The 22,825-nt window shown below is 36.8% G+C and overlaps 1 protein-coding gene across 1 annotated transcript in view; it reads left to right on the top strand.

Annotated features, from left to right (window-relative positions):
• The window catches only part of REC114 (REC114 meiotic recombination protein), a 75,812-nt gene that overhangs the window by 14,165 nt on the left and 38,822 nt on the right, over positions 1-22,825 (top strand). The window contains exon 2 of the mRNA XM_058542032.1: positions 6,502-6,591. Coding sequence (XP_058398015.1) covers positions 6,502-6,591 — 90 coding nt within the window. The remainder of the gene's footprint in view (positions 1-6,501; positions 6,592-22,825) is intronic.

A 22,825-nucleotide genomic window follows, 5' to 3' on the forward strand; every position in this document is an offset into this window, starting at 1 on the left:
TACTTTATGTAATTAATTGCCCATTAACTAATAAGTGATTAAAAAAAATAAAACCAAAAATCTCCAAAGGTACAATTTAGGCAACTACTGATAAAATTGCTATGTTTTATTCTCTTTTTAGTTCTTTAGTTTGGAAACATTTAACAATTTATAAAGAATAAATTTCAGTGTAAAAGGTATTATTCAAATTTAGTAAAATATTTTGAGTGTGAACTAGTACTTGCACTTACCAAACAAAAATGTTCCATCTTGTTGCTTGCACTCTGTTTCATTGTTTAAAATTTTAAACACAAGTATAAATACCAAGAGAGTCCATAAAATGACAGCATTGGAGTAACTTAAGTTCTGTTTCTTGGTCTTTACAATCCCTGTGCAATCATTGTTTATTTTGGATCTATGGTTTAAATGCAGAAGAAGGTAGTACCACAGGACTGAAGTGACCTGCATCCTAAGAAAGGGTTAGAGACAAGAACTTTGTGTTAAGCAAGCCAAAGTATATCAAAGCATTATGAGCTACACCTGAAACAAGTGTATGTGGTTAAGTCTGCATGTATGCAGGCCAACTTTATAACTGGGAGTTTTCCAAATGAACATCTGTGTAGAAAACAAAGTTTATTAAAGAATAAATAATAAAAATCTGATCATTTGAAGCTTGCATGTGTATTATTTAAACTCAGCAGTAACTGTAGCAATTGTTTAGAACTTAGACCAATAGAAGATTTTTTCAGGGAGGAGTATTTTATCAGTGACATTGATTAGAATTGCTGGCACATGGTGGTAATAAAAAGCAAACTGCTTTTTAGTTAGTTTTACTATTGTTTATAAATTCTCGACAAAGCATTCCCTTATTGCCTGCACCAAGGCTGACTGACTCCACCATCCCATCCTTAGTATGCCACTAGTTATATTTATTATCATCTGTACCCTTTCTCTGCATCCCCATTCCACGTTAGCTCCATGAGGGCAGGAATCTTTGTTTTGTTTAATGATGTGTCCCATCTAGAATAATGCTGGGCGTCTAGTAGGTGCTCAGTAAATATGTGTTGAGTGAATGAAGCTCAGGATCAGGGACATTCCTTTCTATATCTTTTTCTTTCCCAAATATTTATGAGAGAGATCATATATAGTGGGTACTTTGTTAATGTTAACTGACTGACTTTAATGCTTGGTTTAAGATCTTTTCTTTGGATCCTTGCATTCCCATATGAATTTTAGGGCATGGACATCTTTGGAGCACCATTATTCTGCCTACCTCAGCATCTTAATATTAAATCTTCCTATCCATGAACAAAGTATATCTTTCCATATATTTATGTGTTCTTAAATTTCTGTCAGTTTTCAGTGTGCAGATCTTTCACTTCTTTTGTCATATTTACCCCTAAGTATTTCATATTTTTTGATGCTATTTTTATGTTTTTAAAATTTGAAATTCCAATTGTTCTTTACTAGTATGTATAAATTTAGTTTTCGTTTATTGATCTTGTATCCTACAACCTTTCTAAAATTCATTTATTCTAGGAAAGTCAATTGGATTTTCTATATAAATGATCATAGTGTCTGTGAATTAAGACAGTTTTACTTATTATTTCTTTTTCTTGCCTGATTACAATGGTTAGAACCTCCAGTACAATGTTGAATAGAAGTAGTTTCAAAATATTTGGGGATTTTTTCAGAGATCTTTCTGTTATTGATTTCTAATTTGTGTTCAGAGAACATAGTTTTAAATTTACTGAGACTTGTGTTATGGCCCAGAATGTGGTCTGTCTTGGTAAATACTCTGTGTACACAAGAAGAATGTGTATTTTGCTGGTATTGGGTGGAGTGTTCGTAAATGTCAGTCAGGTCATGTTGGTTGATAGTGTTGTTCAAGTCTACTGTATACTTGCTGATTTTTCTATGTACTTGTTTTGTCAGTTATTGAGAGGGGGTATTGAAATCTCTGACTATAATTGTGGATTTGTCTATTTCTCCTTACAGTTCTGTCAGTTATTGCTTCATGTATTTTTAAGCTCTGTTATTGGGGCATAAATGTTTAGAGTAAGTATGTCTCTTGATTAATTGACCTCTTTATCATTATGAAATTACCTTCTTTATATCTTTTGATACTCTTGCCTAATGTTAATATAGCTATCTGGCTTTCTTTTGATTCGTGTTAGCATGGTATACATTTTTCCTACCCTTTTGTTTTTAACTTGTTCATGTTATTATATTTAAAGTGCATTTCTTGTAGGCAGCATATAGTTGTGTCTTGTCTTTTTATCCTGTTGTCAGATTGCCTTTCATTAGGGTGTTTAAGCCATTTACATTTAATGTAATCACTAATAGGGTTGGGTTTAAGTCTATAATTTTGCTGTATGTTTTATATTTGTCCCATCTTTCTTTGTTCCCTTTTTTTTCTTATTCTGCCTTCTTTTGGATTGAGTGTTGTTTGTAATCCCATTTATCAGTTATCTTTTAAAGAAAGTAGGTAGACAGATAAGTAAATATAAAGTAACAAAAGTGGTAAGAGCTATGGAGAAAAACAAAAGTGGAGAAGGGACTAGGAGTGATCAAGTTTGGGTAACAGGGGGAGTTGGTGGCAGTTTTCAGTAGGATGGTCAGGAAAAGTTTTACCTGAAAAGATGACATTTAAGCAAAGACCTGAAGAAGTGGAGTGAGTCTTGTGGCTATTTAGGAGAAAAGAATTCCAGATTGAACAGCAATTGTAAAAGCCCTGAGTTTTATAATCATGAATATGCCTCGTGGGTTAAGGAGCAGCAAGAAGGCCAGTGTGGCTGCAGCAGAGTGCACAGAGGGCGATGAGAGCAGACAGGCAGTGGAGGGCTAGATTGTGGAGCACCTTGCATGAGTCTCTCAATGGGATGGAAAGCTACTGCTGGACTTTGAGCTGGAAATGACATGATCTGACTTAGGTTTTAAAAAGATCACTCTGGCTACTATATTGAGAATAAACTGTGTTGGAAAGGGGGAGCAAGAATAGAAACGAGACAAACAGTTAGAAGGTTATTATAATCTATTAGAGATGATTATAACTCAGCCCAGGCCTGTGAGAAGTGGTTAGATTCTGGATTTTGAAGGTAGATATGAAAGATTTGCTGATGGATTGGATATGGGTGTGAGAAAAGGAGAGGTTTCAAGAACGATTCCATAGTTTGGGCCTAAGGAAATGGAAGGGTATGATTATACTCTGAGATGGAAAAACTGTGGGAGTCAAATGCCTTCAACACCCTGGCACATGGTAGGTGCTTTGTGTTGGAAAAGGCAGTCTTGCTCATGCAGTCTTTCAACTCCCTCTTGGCAATGTAAGAATGGGTCTTGGGCCTGGAACACTTCCTTACCAAGAGATAAAGAATCCTTACAGCCTGTGCTCCTTTGTTCTGCTTAAGCATCATATGGCACCTGGCCAACTCCACTGCTGTATCTGTCCCCTGGGGGGAGGGGAAAGGGTCCTCTTGCCACAGCACGAGAGGGATGAGTGCAGGCCAACTGCCCTGTGTCAGCTGCTGAGAGGGATCTGCTGGCCATGGGGAAACCAACCCCCACTAATAAGGCTAATCTTGCTGTGTCTCTTCTCTGTGTGAGTAAAGCACTGTTCCATCCACTGCTTGACTGTGTTGTGTTTTCCATGGTGACTCCAATACCAAGTAGCAGTGGGCAGAAGTGTTTGGGCTTATACTCCTGGTGATAGACAACAGATGCCACTTGCTCAACACTTTGGAAATATTGAATGAATGAATAAATGAGTGAATGGAAAGGTTAGGACTTCAAGTAAGGGGCTGTTAATTTTTTTTTTTTTGGTGAGGAAAACCAGCCCTGAGCTAACGTCTGTTGCCAATCTTCCTCTTTTTTCTTGAGGAAGATTGTCCCTGAGCTAACATCTGTGCCAGTCTTCCTCTATTTTATATGTAGGATGCTGCCACAGTATGGCTGGATGAGCGGTGTGTAGGTCCGCAGCTGGGATCCGAACCCATGAACCCCATGCTGCTGAAGCAGACCACGCGAACTTAACCACCACGCCACTGGGCTGGCCCCGGGGCCATTAATTTTGAGATGACTATTAGACCTTTAAGTGGGCAATTGGATGTAATAGGTTGGAGGGCAGGGGAGAAGTCTACTGGGACTCTCCTGGAAGTCATTAGCCATCGCTTGAAAAACTTATAAAATAATTTGGGAAGAATTGGCATCTCCATAATGAGTGTTTCTGCCGAATGAGAGTGTTAGGTAGAATGTTTATAATAGCATTGTTTGTGGTAGACCTAAACTAGAAAAACAATATTCATCAACAAAAGAATGAAAAAATAAATTGCGATATAGTCATAGAATGGTATTCCACAGTAATGAAAATGAATGAACTCAGGTACGTGCAACAACATTGATGAAGACAGACATAAAATGATTCTTTCTATATGATTCATGATATGATCCCAATCATGATCCCAATCATGATATGATTGGGAGACAGCACTAGGGTACTACTGGAAGATGGGTAATGTTTTGTTTCTTCACCTGGGTAGTGATTATGTGTTTGCTTGATCATCATTCGTTGAGCTGTACATTTATGTTTTGGACACTTTTCAGGATATATGTTATGTTTCTAAAGGTAAACTGTCGTGTTAACATATTACCTTCCAAAGAATTTGTTGACTAGGCACTAGTTTTGAAAGCTGTGCCTGACTTCTAGCTATCCTTCTGGTTTTAAGTGGTCTATTAAACTACGGTGGGAAGAGTGTTGTACAAATAACTAATACTGGGAAAGAGGCAGAATACAACCACTGAAGGAAATAGTGCAGGGCTTAGCATACCCCCCTTGACATCTCAGTTATTCGATTTTTAAGTTTGGAATTTAAAGTGAATTAGAGAAAACTCAGTAGGAAATCTTGAGTTTAAATATAGCATTAAAGCTCTAAACTCCACATATCAAACTAAGATAGCACATTATCAAGAGAATGCAGTAACCTTGTAAAAATATACTTAAATTGAGTTAGATATGTGTTAATTATTTTGAGCTTTGAGTATTAAGGTGAGTCTATAATTTCATTCTTTTTTTTTTTTTTTTTGGTGAGGAAGATTAGCCCTGAGCTAACATCTGTTGCCAATCCTCCTCTTTTTGCTGAGGAAGATTGGCTCTGGGCTAACATTTGTGCCCATCTTCCTCTACCTTATATGTGGGACGCCTGCCACAGCACAGCTTGATAAGCAGTGCATAGGTCCGTGCCTGGGATCCAAAGCTGCGAACCCCGGGTCACCAAAGTGGACTGCGTGAACTTAACCACCACACCACTGGGCTGGCCCCTCATCTTATTATTTATACAAGGATGTTTACCTTACAGTGTTAGTAATGATATTAAAGCCACCTATTAAGACCCAAATCCCACTCTTGTACATCTATCAGTCATGTCCTCCTTGACATTTAGATTTAATTGCCTCAACTCTCCACCACAACTATAGGCCAAATCTAACAAGATAAAATATAATGGGGATAAATCCAAGGTCTTACATTTAAGTTGAGATGAAGAAAGCAAAAGTATGATTTACCAACATAGGTGATGAAGTTTCAGGAGGTTTTGTTGATATATGATCAAACTCTTCAATGGGACTACCCCCTCAAAAGGTTAGTGTGCTCATAGGCTGCACTACTGCACGTAACAGGAGATGATTGGACCACACCAAGAGTATTATGGTCAGTTTTGGGCACTGTATTTTAAGAGCGACCTTGACAAATTAGAGCTCATCCAAAGGAAAGCACCAGGTCTTGAGGGGTTATGAAAAATGGATTAGGGACTGGCCCCATGGCTTGGCGGTTAAGTGCGCACGCTCCACTACTGGTGGCCCGGGTTCAGATCCCGGGCACGCACTGACGCACTGCTTCTCTGGCCATGCTGAGGCCGCGTCCCACATATAGCAACTAGAAGGATGTGCAACTGTGACATACAGCTATCTACTGGGGCTTTGGGGAGAAAAAAACAAGGAGGAGGGTTGGCAATAAATGTTAGCTCAGAGCCGGTCTTCATCAGCAAAAAGAGGAGGATTAGCATGGATGTTAGCTCAGGGCTGATCTTCCTCACCAAAAAAAAAAAAAAAAAAAGAAAAATGGATTATATGACTGAAGAAGCTGGGACTCTGAAGTCTCACAGCAACCCTGTAAGGCATTATCCCCATCTTACAGAAAGGAAATTGAGGCTCAGAGAGAATTAATGATTTATGAAAATGTAACTTAAAAGTGGTTGGCTCAGGTCCCACATGTCTTGATTCTTAATCTGGTAATTCTTTTTGTTTCAAAATACTGGTTTTAATTATATTTTTAAAAAACTTGGCTGTTAGCCCTTCTATGAAGAGAAACTTGAAACTATAAGGGAATGATTACAGATGAAATGAAAGGAAAGGGAACATTCAGGACAGGAAGAGCAATGTGAGAAAATAGTTTGCTTATCAGTATTATAAGTTGATTAGTATCACAGAAATTTATTGTCTTATACATAGTTCTCTGTCTCTCTTTTTCAGGTTTTTCAGTCCAGTGAAGAATCTGGGTATCTTGTTCTCACCATAGTTATATCAGGTCATTTCTTCATTTCCCAAGGACAGACACTACTGGTAAGCTTTGTGCATATAGTTTGATATGCAAATATATTTCTTTATTTTCATAGCTTTACATTAACTTTTGTATCCTCAGGCTTCTTCAGCCTCACTAAAATTCATCAAGTTCAATAAATTAAACATTTGTCAAATGTTTTGTAACAGTGGGAAATAGAAAAATATACTATTGAATATTGCCTGCCCTAAAGAGACTTAGGGTTTTGTTGGAAGTCAAAGTGGATCAAAGGATTGAGATTAACCAGTATTATAAAGGATTCTTAATTGGGGAGATTGGGTTGAAAACAGGCGAGATTTATAGAGAAATGTGTGGAGAGTTTTCCAGATAGGGTAAGGAGCATATGCAGAAGAATAGATTTAAGGAAATAGCTAAAAAAAAACTTGACATGTGGTATTATTAGTTGATATAGCCCTCTATAAAACCCTAATTTTATAAAGATGCATTTGTTCTTTATTCTGAATACATACACAGACACACACATTGCAGGAAATATTTGGAATGAAGAAATTATATGAAGGAGAAAATAAGAATCACCTTGCTAGAAAGTTTATGTTTGAATTGGTATTTCGAAACAAAATGAGTGAAGACACAGTTTGATTATTAACTTCCAATCAAAGAAATTGTGCAAGAAAGGAAATGTAATGGAAGATTATTATATCATTTAGTTGTGAATAATATCTACTTAGACATAATAAATTCGTACAGATATTTACTGAATATCTATGTGGGCATAATTTATTCATTTAACAAATATTTATTGAGCAATTACTATATGCTGGCATTGTTTAGATGCTAGGGATATAACAGTGAACAGCAAAGACAAAAATCCCTGTCATCGTGGAGTTCATCATTCTAATGGGGAGAAACAGCAATAAAAGGTCAGATATATTCAAAAGACATGAATTTTTGGTGAATCCATTACATGTTCTATTATAGTTTGATGGCAGCATCCCACAGTTGTACATTGTGATGATTCATCTTTCCACTTAAGTGGAGTGTAGCCTTATCCTTGAATGTGAGGTAACTTGCAAAGTCATCTTTGTGTTCCTTGTGACTTTTAAAACTGCAGCACGAGTTGTACTGTTAGGGCTTGTGTCAGTTGCAAGAGATAAGATTTCTTCTTCAGCTGCAAATGAAGAATATTCCAGACAGTGGACTGAGCGATACCTAGCACACAGCTAGTTCTCCCTGTCAGTATTGTGGGTCTTTGCTGAGTGGTGACATTAATGCAGTTTGGCTTCTTCAGATGTAGGGGGCCACCCTGTGCTTTGTCTCTGCTCCGTCTTTTTTCACCAGTTGGTAAATGTTACAAACTGGTAGAGGTTTCTTTGTATCATACATGGAATGATTTTTGCACTGTATTTATAAAACCAGGTTTATCAAATTCCAAGACACCCACTACTGAGAAATATAAGGGTAACTCTGTAGTTTGGTACATGTTGCATATACACATATAGCTTAGATATTGAGTAATATTTTTTTAAATCTTCTTTAAATTTTTTTTAAAATATCACCTTTATTGAGGTATAATTTGCATAAAATAAAATTCACTAATTTTAAGTGTTTGATTTGATGTGTTTTGATAAATGTGTATAGTCGTATAACCACCACCACAATCAATATAGAACATTTCAATTAACCCAGAAAGTTTCCCTGTGCCCCTTTGCAGTCAATCCCCTCTGCCCATCCTTGCCGCCTAGCAAACCACTGATCTGATTTCTGTTACCATAGTTTTGCCTTTTTTAGAATTTCATATAAATGAAGTAGTATAATAGGTAGTCTTTTGTGTCTGGCGTCTTCAACTTAGCATAATGCTTTCGAGATTCATCTATATTATTCGTTCCTTTTACTACTGAACATTCCATTTTATGGATAAACCTAATTTGCTGATTCATTCAACTTTTGATAGACATTTGGGTTGTTTCCATTTTTGGACTATTGTGAATGATGCTGCTATAAACATTTGTATACAAGCCTTTGTATGAACGTATATTTTCATTTTTCTTTGGTAAATTCCCTAGAGAGGACCTGTTGCTGGGTCATATGGTATGTCTGTGTTTAGCTTTTATAAGAAACTGCAAAATTGTTTTCCCACAAGAGTTGCATTCCCACAAGCAATGTGTGAGGGTTCTAGTTGTTCCACATCCTCACCAACACTTGGTATTGTCAGTCTTTTCAAATTTAACTATTCTAGTGGGTGTGTAGTGGTATTTCATGGTGGTTTAATTTGCATTCCCTTAATGACTAGTGATATTGAACATCTTTTCATGTGTTTATTTCTCATTTGTATATCTCATTGGTGAAGCGTCTGTTCATATCTTTTAATCATTTTTGAGTTGTCTTATATTTGAATAATAAGAGTTCTTATTCTGATTACGGGTCTTTTATCAGAAATGTGTCTGCAAATATTTCTCTCAGTCTGTGACTTGCCTTTTCATTTCTTTCATTTTGAGGAGCGGAAGCCTAAAATTTTGAAGAAGTCCAATTTTTTCCTCTTATAGTTTATGCTTTTTGTATGCTACTTAAATTTTTGTCTACTTCAAGATTGCAATGATATTTTTCTGTTTTCTTCTAGAAGTGCTATAGTTTTAGCTCTTATATTTAGGCCTATGGTTCATTATAAGTTTTTAGTATTATTTAATAACATTAATATTTATTATTATTTTGTATAGAGTCCTTTCTTCCCCTCAATTAAAAATGGTATTAAAAAAATTACTATATTATAGAATATAGTCATGGTCTTAGGGAATTTACATTTGGAACCATTGAGTTAATTTTTAATATATGTGAGAGTTAAGGGTCTGGGTTAATTTTTTTGTATGTAGATAACAGTTGTTCCAGCACCATTTATTGAAAAGACTAGCTTTTCCTCATCGACTTACCTTGGCACCTTTGTTGAAAATCAGTTTGCTATGCATGTATGGGTTTACTTCTGGACATCTTTTCTGTTCTCTTGGCCTATATGTTTATCCTTGCTTCAATAACACACTGTAATCGATTGCATTAGCATTGTTGTAATTTTGAAATCAGGTAGTATAATTCCTCCAACTGTGATGTTTTGGCTCTTCTAGGTCATTTGCATTTCCATATAAATTTTAGACTCTACAGTCCTATGAAAAAGCCTGCTGGGGTTTTGATTGGGATTGCCTTGAATCTATAAATCATTTTGGGGAGAATTGACATCTTAATATTGAATCTTCTGACCCGTGAACACATTATAACTCTCCGTTTATGTATATCTTTTTTTAATTCCATTTATTTATATACTTTCTCTAAGCAGTGTTTTGTAGTTTTCACAGTAGGTCTTGCACATATTTAGCTAAATTTATCCATTAATACTTTATAGTTTTTATGTTATTGTAAATAGAATTTTATAAAGTTCAATATCTAATTGTTTGTTGCTAGTGTGAAAAAATGCAATTGATTTTTTTCATGTTGATCTTTTATCCTGTCATCTTGCTAAACTCATTTATTAGTTCTACAGATTTTTGTAGATTCTGTAAGATTTTCTACATAGATGATCTGTTGTCTGTGAATTGACAGTTTTAACATTCTTCCTTTCCAATCTATACACTGTCCGTGCCTCCCTAGCCCCAACCTTTTCCCCCAGATTACACTGGCTAGGACGTCCTTTACAATGTTGAACAGAAATAATGAGAGTTGACATCTTTGCCTAGTTCTGGATCTTAGGGGAAAAGCATTTGGTCTTTTCACCAATAAGTATAATGTTAGCTGTAGGTTTTTTGTAGATACCCTCTATGAGATTGAGGAAGTTCCCTTCTATTCTAGTTTGCTGAGAGTTTTTAATCATGAATAGGAGTTGAATTTTATTGAATGCTTTTTCTGCGGCTATTGAGATGATTTTTCTTTTTTTTAGTTCCGTTGATGTAATGAATTTAAAAAATATTCAGTTCTTACTGAGTTAACCTCTATTGTAGAAGTATTTGATTTTTAAAATTATGTACATGTGTAAGTGTGATAAAAGTAACAATACATATTTAAAAAACATTTTACCCCTAAAGAATAATTTTCATCAGTTCATACAATTTATTCACAGTATTTTCTGGGTTCCACAAGAACCAACACACAGAAGAGCAAACACATTTGGATTATGATACATTTCAATTGCAATTTTATGTTGGTGTTACACCCTCTCCCCTCATACTAATCTAGGTTGTGATATATTTTTAGAATTTTTCCCATAAAAGGTAGGGATAGGATGGCCATGGAAAGTTTTGTCCACTTCCGTTTTAGTACGAGAATCCAATTGTTGGCATGGATAAAAATGTGCTATATTTGTACAATCAAATTTTTGTGGGAGCTGCACAACAAAAAAAAATACAAAATCATTTCTTTCAGAGAAACTGATGGCTAGGGCCCAGTAACAGCTCCCTGTGTGATATGTTTTTGTACAAATCCTAATAGGTCAATAAGGCTTTGGGCTTTCTGCTTGGACCTGGGCAGCTATTTAAACTTAATTTCCCTTAGATTTCGTAGTTTTCTGATTGCCCCCTCTTATGTGGTCTCTGGGAACTTAATGCTTCATGTTAAACTGTAGCTTGGTCCAGTAATACCATAGGTTTCCATTTTGCTTGTCCAGTTAGCATCTGCATTCAAGTGAGGATGTCACTGCCAGAAGGCTCCGTGCAGACCCACCTCTAGGCCATTCTGTTGTCATTTCTTTCGAAGCGTTGGTATAGCAAGAAGGCGGGGAGACCTTGGTTCCATCCTCAGTCTACCTTGGACTTAGGCTTGACTGGCTTCCCATTTCCAGTCTTTGCATTTTGAACAGACTCTCTGTTGGCTACTTTGGGCTTTTAAATTTTGTTTTTAGTTATGGTAAAATACACATAAAACTTAACCATCTTAACCATTTTTAAATGTACAGTTAAGAGGTATTAAGTACAGTCACATTATGCAGCCATCACCACCATCTATCTCCAGAATTCTTTTCATCTTGCAGAACTAAAACTCTGTACCCATTAAACAGTTAACTCCCCATTCCCCCCTTCCCAGCCCAACCCCTGGCAGCAACCTTTCTGTCTCTATGAATGTGACTCCTCTAGGTACCTCATATACATGGAATCATATAGTATTTGTCTTTTTATGACTGGCTTATTTCACTTAGCATAATGTCCTCAGTGTTCATCCATGTTGTAGCATGTGTCACAATTTCCGTTTTTTTTTTTTTTGTGAGGAAGATCTGCCCTGAGCTAACATCTGCCAATCCTCTTCTTTTTGCTGAGGAAGACTGGCCCTGGGCTAACATCCATGCCCATCTTCCTCCACTTTATATGGGCCGCCACCACAGCATGGCTTGCCAAGCAGTGTGTCGGTGCACGCCCGGGATCCGAACTGGCAAACCCCAGGCTGCGGCAGCGGAGCATGCGCACTTAACTGTTTGCTCCACCAGGCCGGGCCCTGAATTTCCTTTTTTTTTAAGGCTGAATAATATACCATTATATGTATATACCACATTTTGTTTATCCATTCATGTGTCGATTGACACTTGGGTTGTTTCCATCTTTTGCCTATTGTGAATAATGCTGCTATGAACATAGGTATACGAATATATCTTTGAGACCTTGCTTTTATTCTTTTGTGTATATACCTGAAAATGGGATTGTTGGATCATATGGTAATTCTATTTTTAAATTTTTGAGAAATTGCCTTGCTTTTTTCCACAATGGCTGCACCATTTTATACTCCCGCCAACAGTGCACAAGGGTACCAGTTTTTCCACATCCTCACCAATGCTTGTTATTTTCTTGTTTTTTTTAATCATAGCCATCACAATGGGTATGAGGTGGTATCTTATTGTGGTTTTGATTTGCATTTGCCTAATGATTAGTGAAGCATCTCTTCATATGCTTACTGGCCATTTGTCTATCTTCATGGGAGAAATGTCTGTTCAAGTCCTTGGCCTATTTTCTGATTGGGTTTTTTGGGGGATGGGGAGGTGTTGTTGAGTTACAGGATTGAGTTTGTTTGTTTTTAGCTATAATACCTCTCCAAACATACAACACAGACACACACACATTTCCTTCTTCACCCTTATTTCTTCTTTCAGCTTAGGCTAGGTGTAGCATGAGCACTGGGAGCCCTTTTTAGGGTGGGGACATGGAGGCGTGGCTTTTCTAGGGCACAGAGCTCCGCTCCTTACCGTACCCTTGCCAGTTACCGTTAAGTATAAGATCACACACACTTTTTTGCTGCCCGCTCAGACCGACTGGGCTCTTCCCTTCCTAGTGCTGGCGCTTTTGATCATAGTGTACTTACCTTTCAATGGGCTGCCATCCATTTCCTCTATCTCAAACCCTTTTTAAAAAATGTGGAATTCATAACTCCTTTTGGGATATTTCTTTAAATTTAAAAACATATTCTGGGGCCGGCCCGGTGGCGCAAGCGGTTAAGAGCGCGCGCTCCGCTGTGGCGGCCCGGGGTTCGCTGGTTCGGATCCCGGGCGCGCACCGACGCACTGCTTGGCAAGCCATGCTGTGGCGGCGTCCCATATAAAGTGGAGGAAGATGGGCACAGATGTTAGCCCAGGGCCATCTACCTCAGCAAAAAAAGAGGAGGATTGGCGGATGTTAGCACAAGGCTGATCTCCTCACAAAAAAAAAAAAAAACATATTGTATTTTTAATTGTAAATCCATAAAGATCCACTTTTTTATCAGCATCTCCCTTCTCAACTCAGAAGTTGCAGAAGCCAAAGTCTCAAGCCAAGGTTCTAAAGATATCCAAATGGGGAAAATTATTTCCCAAGACTTGAGCCTTTATTTCTAGCCATTCCTTTTTATCTCAGTTGGTTCTGATCTGGCACAAGTGTCTTCACCTAAATAAAATTGTGTCTGAAACACAGAAGTTAAATTGTCTTGAGACAATTTTAATTCTGTTTTCTGGGGAAACATGGGTCATCCTGAAAATGACGGGGTTCATGGTTTTTGTCTTGTTTTCCTTGTTACTTTTCACACTCAGTCCAAATATTCTTCCAAAAGAAATTGCCTTACTATTGGCCAGTGAAAATGTTATATTCTTGTTTATTTGCAAACAGTAATTTTAACCCAGTTAGTTTAAAAAATATTTGTTCAAATCACAGTCTCAACCTCAGAATTTTCTGAGAAGAAGGGTTTAGCACAAACTTTTAAAATCAAGTTATTCACATAGTTAAACTCTTTAAATTAGAACCAGTCTTTCCTTTGACCACTTTTTCAGGAAGGATCAAGGAAGACAAAGCTCTTCATAACTTTATTATCACTGCTTCCCACATTTAAAAATATTGGCATCAATTAATATGACTGTTTTGTGTTTTGTTATCTCTCCTCAGAGAGAGTTGGGTTAGCAAGGGTTTAAGCATTTCACTGCTCTATTTTTATACTTTCCCATATCCAAATAAACTTCAGTTCTTAGGCGTTATTGGCCTGAAAAGTTGCTCACTACCCATCTGAGAGGCATGTGAGGGGGTCCTCCAGCATACCTCCCCTATCTCCCTGGCTTTTCAGCTCCCTCTGGGAATCTGAGATCATCCTCAACACCTTAGTTAGTGAGTTACCAGTGAATTATGCCTTACACTCTCTTGCCTTTCCTCTTTTAAGTTATCCTTTGGGCTCAACTTGTCACAAGTAAGAGAACAGTCTGTAAACTCCACTCTTACGTGACTTTTCTGGAGTAGTCATAACTGCTCTAATCTCTCTGTCTCCACCCAGACTTCCTTAGGCGTAGTTCCTTCACTTGCCTTCCCAGCCCTCCTTCCAAACTTGTTTAACAAGGGTGGTGGTGTGTCTGTGCCAGTCTCACTTCTGATGCCAACTGATGCGTTCCAGGTAGGTAGAAGGAGAAAGCGCATTCATAACACAGTGGGGTTAGACCGAGGTTGCCTAATTGGCAAAGGGAATAGAATCTTATTAGAAGCGAGGTGTCCACACACGGCTGCAGTAGATACAATAAATCTCAGCACAGCTTACCCTAACCCTGTTGTCTGATGACACCGGTTTTTGCCAGGCTCTGGAAAAACTCACTTTTTGCTAAGCCATAACCCTTTTATACTTCGGACTTATATCACCATTCCAGAAAAATTTATCTGTTAGCTTCTGATTAAGGGAATGTTTAAAAGCATTGGATTCACATCTACTTCTTTTTCTACGATGGAAAGCTGTCAGTGCTCAGGTGTTTCTGCAAGCTTTTCAGCATTCTGGAAATCCCCAGTGTCCTTCACATTTTCTGTTGAGATACTGGGGTTTTGTTGTTGGTATTATTGGCATTATGTCCCTAGAGTAAGAATATTAAATCTTTGAATGTATGTTGAAATCTCTTTTCTTGATTTGTCATTGGCTTTTTTGAAAATGAGTTTTATTGGAGTATAACTTATATACAATAAAATGTACTTATTGATAGAGTTCAGTGAGTTTTGATAAATGTGTACAACTGTGTAAACCACCATCACAATCATGATATGGAACATTTCTCTTACCCCCAAAAGTTCCTTCATGCCCACCCACCTCCATCCCCAGGCAACCACTTTCTGTCTTTGTGCTCTGCTTTCTGTCACTACGGATTAGTTTTGCCTTTGCTAACAGTTGATTTAAATAGAATTATATAGTATGTACTCTTTCATGTCTGGCATCTTTTACACAGCATAGTGTTTTGAGACTTGTCCATGTTGTTGTGTGTATCATGTTCTCTTTTATTGCTTCATTGTATGGATGTACCACAATTTGTTTATCCATTCACCTGTTGATGGATATTTGGGTTATTTCTGGTTTGGAGCAGTTATGAATAAAGCTGCTATGAACATTCATATGCAAGTCTTTGTGTGGATATGTGTTTTAATTTCTCTTGGGTAATACCTAGGAGTGGAATTGCTGGGTTGCAAGGTAAGTGAATATTTAACTTTATGAGAAACTGTTGTACTGTTTTTCAAAATGATTTATGATTTTGCTTTCTCACCAGCTCTGTTTGATAGTCTATGTTGCTCTACATTCTGGTTAACACTTGGTATTGTCCGTTTTTATAATTTTAGGTATTCTAGTCTTTGTAGTGGTATGTCATTATGGTTTAATTCTCATTTCCTGGATGACTAATGAAGCACATCTTTCATATGCTTATTGGCCAGGTTAAGAAACAGAACTTTATTTTGAGGTATAATTGACATATAACATTATATTAATTTCAGATGTATGACATAATGATTTGATTTTTTTATATATGGCAAAATAATCACCACGATAAGTCTAGTTAACGTCCGTCACCATACATGGTTATAAAAATTATTTTTCTTGTGACAACTTTTAAGATCTACTCTCTTAGTGACTTTCAAATATGCAATACAGTATTAACTATAGTCATCATGCTGTATATTACATCCCCATGACTTATTTAAATATTTTATAACTGGGATTTTTTTCCTAAGAAACAGAACATTTTGAGTACCCCAGGAACCTCTCTCATGTTCCCTTCCAGTCACTACTGTATACCACCACCCTCCCAAAGGCTAACCACCATTCTGACTTCTAATGTATAAATTAGTTTTGCCTGTTTTGTACTTTATATAAAATGAGTAATACAGAACTCTCCTATGTCTGGCTTCTTTTACTCATTATTATATTTATGAGACTTGTCCATATTGTTGTGTGCAGCTATAGATTGTCCATTCTTGTTTTGTGAATATATCACAATTTGCTTATCCATTGTATGTATTATTGATGGGTGTTGGGGTAATTTTTAGCTATTAGTGCTGCTGTGAACATTCTAGTACATGTCTTTTGGTGAACATTTGTATCTATTTTTGGGAATGTAACTAGAGTGGAATGGATGAGTTTGAAGTAGAATGGATGAGTTATAGGACAGCACTTCTCAAAATTTAATGTGCATGTGAATTACCTGGGCTCTTAGTAAAATGCTAATTGTGAATCACCAGGTTTTAGGTGTAGTCTGAGATTTCGCGTTTTTAACAAACTCCTAGGCGCTGCTGTTGCTGCTAATCCAGGCACTCTGATGGACAGGTCGTAGGGTGTGCCTACGTTGAGCTGTGGTAGATACTATCAGAGTTTTCCAAGGTGATTATGCCCAATTTACACTCCAATTAATAATGTATGAGAGTGCTCCATGTTCTTGACAACACTTGATATTTTCTTTTTATTTTGGTAGGTGTATAGTGATATGTCAGTATGGTTTTAAATTGTGTTTTTCTAATTACTAATGAAATTGTGTACTTTTTCTTATGTTTATTGGCCATCTGGATATCTTCTTTTCTGAAGTGTCTGTTGAAATCTTCTGCTCATTTTTCTATTGAGTTACCATTGATGTAGTTTTTACTTCTGCTATTACAGTTTTTTATTCTCCTGTTACATTTTTTATTCTGCTATTACATCTTACATTCTTATTCTTTTTTTATTTCTTATTTCTTCCAGCTCCCTACTTATTTCTGTCTTACTCTTAGCCAAACCTCAGCCTGTTACCCAGTATCGGATCTTTGACCTCTTGTTTCAAAGGACCTGTTTTTTAAAATTTTATTAAATTTCATGCAGTGCAGTTATAATTAAAATTTACTTCTGTTTCTAGTTTTTTTCAAAACTATATGCCATTTTTTTTAGTATTTTGGCTATTATATTTTCTTCTTTTTGTTGGAGAATGATTTCATAGACCCAGTATGGTTTTTTCCTTTTCTTTTTTTCTCCTCCTCCTATTCTCCCTCTGCCTCCAATTCCCCCTCCCCCCCTTCTCTTTCTCCTCTTCCTCCTCTTCTTCCTTCTTCACCTTTTTAAAAATTTTACTTATCTTTATGCTTGTAAAAGTCTCATGTAGAGACCTTTGAATCCTCATCTAGGATTCATCTGCAATAACCTCACTGTCCTTGGATACTAATAGATTTTCCATTCAAATATCACATAAGAGACCTGGTTAATAGAAATTTACGTTTCTGTTCATCCATCCAGAAACCTGAAAGGTGTGGATTGGGAGCCTGTCCTAGCAGGGGAGTGATGTCTCTGTCTAATTTCGTCTATGAGGAATGGGTATTTTGCTAGTCACAAGGCCAGTTGTATACTAAATTTATTCCTCCACCTTCCTGGTATACCTGCTCACTGTTTCTGGGGAAATTCTTAGATTTCCTAGATCATTGTTTGGTATATTGCAGTGCACATCCTGGGGCACAGCTGTTTCCAAGGCTCTTGATTGGTAGTGGTGAAATGGATTCCAAATGGAGGATTTCTTATTGTTTCCTATGGCCCTCCGATTCCCTAGCTCTTGCCCCTCTTGTTAATGGTGTTTTTGCCAGTATCTCTTTGTTTTCTCTCTGAGTCACAGCACTCTTTTCTCAGGAAGATAAGTCACTGGTTGGCTCCTGACATCTTTCTTCCATCCAGATCTATCTTACAGTGTCTTGCAGAAATTCTTCAACATTTTTGTCATATGAAAGGCATCCATTCCTAGTTTCTAGTGTTGATGTAGTTCTCTCCCATTTTAGATTTGTTTTGGCATTTTAATTGTGATAGGATAAAGATGTGAGGTAAATGCCTCTATTCAAGATGTTATCATACCTGGAAGTATAAAACCTTTTAGATTATTTTTCTGAATTTTTTTTCCAGTAAAACACTTTAGGTATTCCACCAAAATGTATCTTTTCTCACCATAGGGTAACAAACAGTTAAAGTTTTGCAATTTTCTGTGAGGTTTGGTTGTACATGGTATCTCAGATGAGCTTATGTTTTAACCACTGGGTGATCTGCTGTCAGAGGGCTGGAATATCCAAGTACAAATCAAGAACATTTATGTAGATGAGAGTATTCACTTACACAGATGAGCACGCGAACTGGGCGATCTTTGACCTAAGCCTGAGCTGCTTTGTTGTACTAAGTGTTTTGTGGGAAGCGAGTGTGCATATCTAGCTTCACTGATATGGTAATGGCTCTGATAGGGAACTTAAGGGCTTGTCTAGCCTCCTTTGCTTTTAAAACTATACACTTTTGTTCTGTTGCACTTTATTGTGGCCTTTCTATGTATTTCTGGTCCTTCTTTCGTTAGGGACTAATTCTTGACAATAATTTTTAAAAGAGCTTCTATTTTGTATTTAGTATGAAAATCTTAAGCACGTGAAGCCAATAATATTGAGCATTTCATTTCTTCTCTTATCTTTTCCCTCTGAAGTGAGTCATAACTTTGGAATGATGCTTTTGAAAGGATATTAGCTACTCACAAAGAGTAATTTGGACACTTAAAACCCAAGTGCCTTTTTCCCTCCTCCTTTTCTTCATTTCCTAACATCTCAGAGTCAAACATATTTGCAGATTTTGTAGATGGTGTCCTTATTTTTAGAGATCTCATTTAGTTTACTAGACTTGTATTTTGGAAGAAAAAGTGCCTTTTTGAGGCTAAATTCTGATTGATTCTTATTGAGTTACGTTGAAAGTTTGCATCAATATGTAGCTCACCAGTTATCCGTGATATGTTTTACTATCAATGTCATAACTCACAATGAGTAAATACCATAGTATTTTTACAGTGAAACCTTCAAAAAAAGTTTCCCTCATTATTTTTGACTGCAACAAAATAATTCTTGGTTTAATTTACATCCCTATTTTTACTCTTTTATCAAAATACATGGCATGAGTTTAGTCACAGTATTCAGCCAGGCTGCTAGATTACTTCTCTTGTTAAGAGTGTTACTGAGCCCTAAGGGACTAGTGACCCGAAAGTGGGTCCTTTTGCCTGGAGCTGCTTGTGCCAATAGACGGAATGGCAGAGCAGAAACTGAATCATTGATGAACAAATGGAGGAGGTAGAGCTCATGCTCTAAAACACCTTCTCCCTAAAGGGAAGGTAAGCAGGGTTCTTATGGGGTGTGAAGGGGGAGGGGCCTCCGAGTCATCACTTGGGGCATGCTCAGATCTTCCCTTCTTTTACATGTCACCTTTTGCACACGTTTCCTTTTTGCACACAGCACTGCATCACCATCATGGACCTTTCTGATTTGGACTGGTTCTGCAGTTCAGCCATCTAGCAATGTTCTGCCTTGGTTCCTATAAGCAAGCACAACTTAAAAACAAAGCATTAGACATGGAAAATGTTTTAGGGACTTCTGGGTGACAAGAGGTTATAGAATTTAGGGTTTTTCTGAAAATATATCTTTGGTATAAGATTTCTTTCCCACAATGTTCAAGTCTACACTAGTTTCAATTGGATCAGCTTTACTTGGATTCTTTTAAAATAGTAAATCTTTTATCATTATTGGAGAAAAGTTGTCTTTTTTTATATTACTAATCATTAATGAAGGGGAAATGAGCAAATTTTACTTTGTTACTACTTAGACTCTTCTTTTTTAAACCTTTAAAATAATTTAATACTTGTGAATGTTTAATCCTTCAGTGGAGCTTATTGAGGAAACAAAATTTATACACTTGACACAAAGAAAATGTAGTTCCAAGTGGTGTGGTTTAGATTATAAGCACCAGCACTATAATATTTTTTTAAAACTTTTTATTTGGAAATAATTCAGACTTACAAAACGTTGCAAAAATAGTACAGGAATTCCCATGTACCCTTCACCTAGCTTCCCCAAATGTTAACATTTAGCATAGAACAATGATTAAAACCAAGAAGTTAACACTGACACAATACTATTAACTAATCTCAGACCTTATCCTTATTTCGCCAGTTGTCCCACTGTCCTTTTGCTGGCCCAGGATCTAACCTAGAATCCCACACTGCATTTAGTTGTCATGTCTCCCTGAACTCCTCCAACCTGACATAGTTCCTCAGTGCTTGTCTTTTATGACTTTGACACTTTAAGAGTACTGGCCAGTTATTTTGTAGAATGTCTCTGAAAGACAGAGATGTTCAGCCTTCCTCAGTGCATCATCTCAGGAGGTACATGACATTGATATGTCTCGTTACTGGTGATAATAACCTTGATCACCTGGTTAAGGTGGCATCTGCCAGCTTTCTCCATTGTAAAGTTACCATTTTTCCCTTTGTAATTAATATCTTGTGGGAAGATACTCTGAGGTATGCGAGTTTCCTGTTTCTCGTTATACTCTTGCCCACTAATTTTAGCATCCATTGATGATTCTTGCCTGCAACAGCTATTGCTCTGGTGTTTGCCAAATGGTGATTTTCTATTTCTATGATTCTTTCTACATTTATTAATTGAAATTCTACTGTAAGAAAGGGCTGTCCCTTTCCCCTCATTTATTTATTCATTTATTTGCTTGTATCAATGTGGCCTCCTGGATATTCACTTTATTCTGTACATTATCATCCATTACTATTATTATTTGTTTTGCCACTAGCACCATTTTGTGAGTTAGACTGTCAGGTTCTTTAACTTCCCTGTGTACCATGAAATTCGACCTTTGGAAAAATATTCAACTATTCTCACCCTCAGTGCCCTCAGTAGTAAAATGGAAATAATATCTCCTCTGCTGTATATAAAATAGATTTGCAAACTATAAAATGTGATACAAATGGTAGCGTTGTCATTTTGTTGTTAAATCCCTATGGGTGTTCAGAGAACAGAGGCTGTTTTCAGGGGCAAACTTGAGAGTTAATTCTTTTAGACTGTTCACTTATTTCCATAGAGAAGACTAAGAATGGAGGTGGAGAGAGACAATTGTATGGAGATCAGAGGCAGAAGAAAACGAAAAGTAAATCATAGAAATACAGAGCAGCATACATTCTCACATTCTGCTATGTAAGTAAATACTTTCTGAATTCCCTAGAATATTATGCAATAGTAAATGTATTTCTTTGACTATTAGTTTTGAAAACTCCCTTATTTTATGTAACAAAATATGTTGCCAAATTAAATGTGGCTTATAAAAACAACATTAACTTAAGTTTTTCCTGCACCTTAAACTACTGTTTGGTTTGGAAATGTTATTTCTGGTGTACTTTATTAAGGATGTGTGAAGCACACAAAACCACAATAAGGTATTGTGAATGTTATTACTCTTGGCTATTTTGCCCATTTGCTTTGTGAGTCTTTTTAGGTACCTATGACAATACTGTGTGCAGAAGTCCTTGATGTGACTTTCTCGTGTTAAGTTTCTGAATCAATACATATATCCACTGCCCAGGATCATTTCTTCCTCCATCCTGTTTGCTCTAGGTATTTGGAGGATCTATCGAAGGCTAAATTTGTGATTTAAGTTTTGGGGTTTTTTTTGTCTTTGGGGATGAAGATTTTTATTTCTTCCTGTCACAACAATCAGGCAAAAAATAGTAGACTAAGCTGCTAAGTAGGTCAACTTGCCTGAGCACGGTGAGGTGGCAAATTCTAATGAGATTTCCTGACTTCAGCAGTTACTAGTGATGGGAACAGGGAGTAGAAATAGCAGTATTTGAACTGCAAATAGTCAAGGAGGAATAAATGAGTTTCCACTTTGTTCAACATTTGTAACTGAGCGAACAGAAGATTTCACACCACAGTGTGTTTTTTCTGTTGCATGTTAGCAAATATGGCCAAATAAAGACGTGAAACCAGAAAGAAATAAAGAACAGATCACAGTAAATGATTATATTAATGGATGTGGGCTATTTCAGTTGGCATCTTCTGTGTTCTCTTATTTAGTAAAAGATTAGAACTAGACTTGCCTCGTTGTTGTAGTGTTTATAAAAGCTAACATGAAGTATTGAAGCTGTCAAAGGTACTGTTTTGTGCCGGACATTTTGGGGGTGGATGTTTTGTAAAATCCACAGGTCATCAAAATCAACAATAAATGCTATGAACTTCAGACTTTTGGGTTTAGCTTAGCTTTTGGTTTTGGCTCGGAATTTCATCTTTTTTTGTTAGTCTTGAGCTGTTGACTTGTTTGCACAATGGCACTACCTGAACTCTCTGCCTGGTCACTGCGCTTCTAAGCTGGTCTGCCGAGTACCTAGAACTCTCCAGCTGACAGTGAGGATGGTGGGCACTCTCATGGAACACCTGCCAAGGTGTTAGCAGTTCTAAGTCAGTTACTCTGACTCCTTTTATTTAGTTGAACTGAAACCCAATATGAGGGGGAAGAATTATGGAAAAATATTTTTAATTGCTGCAAGGCTATGTGGAGAATTTTTAAATAGAAAAATTAAATATTCACCAGAATTCAGTTTGACCACTTGCTATCTAATGCAGTCCTTTATGCTAAATCTTTCAGCTTGGTTGATGAAGAACAATAGTTCTTCAAGAACTTCAAGAACAATTAATTTTTAATAAATCACATTAAAAACAAAATATATTTATACAAAATATTAAA

The sequence above is a fragment of the Diceros bicornis genome, chromosome 5 (genome assembly GCF_020826845.1).
Source record: "Diceros bicornis minor isolate mBicDic1 chromosome 5, mDicBic1.mat.cur, whole genome shotgun sequence".
NCBI classification, from domain to species: Eukaryota; Metazoa; Chordata; class Mammalia; order Perissodactyla; family Rhinocerotidae; genus Diceros; species Diceros bicornis.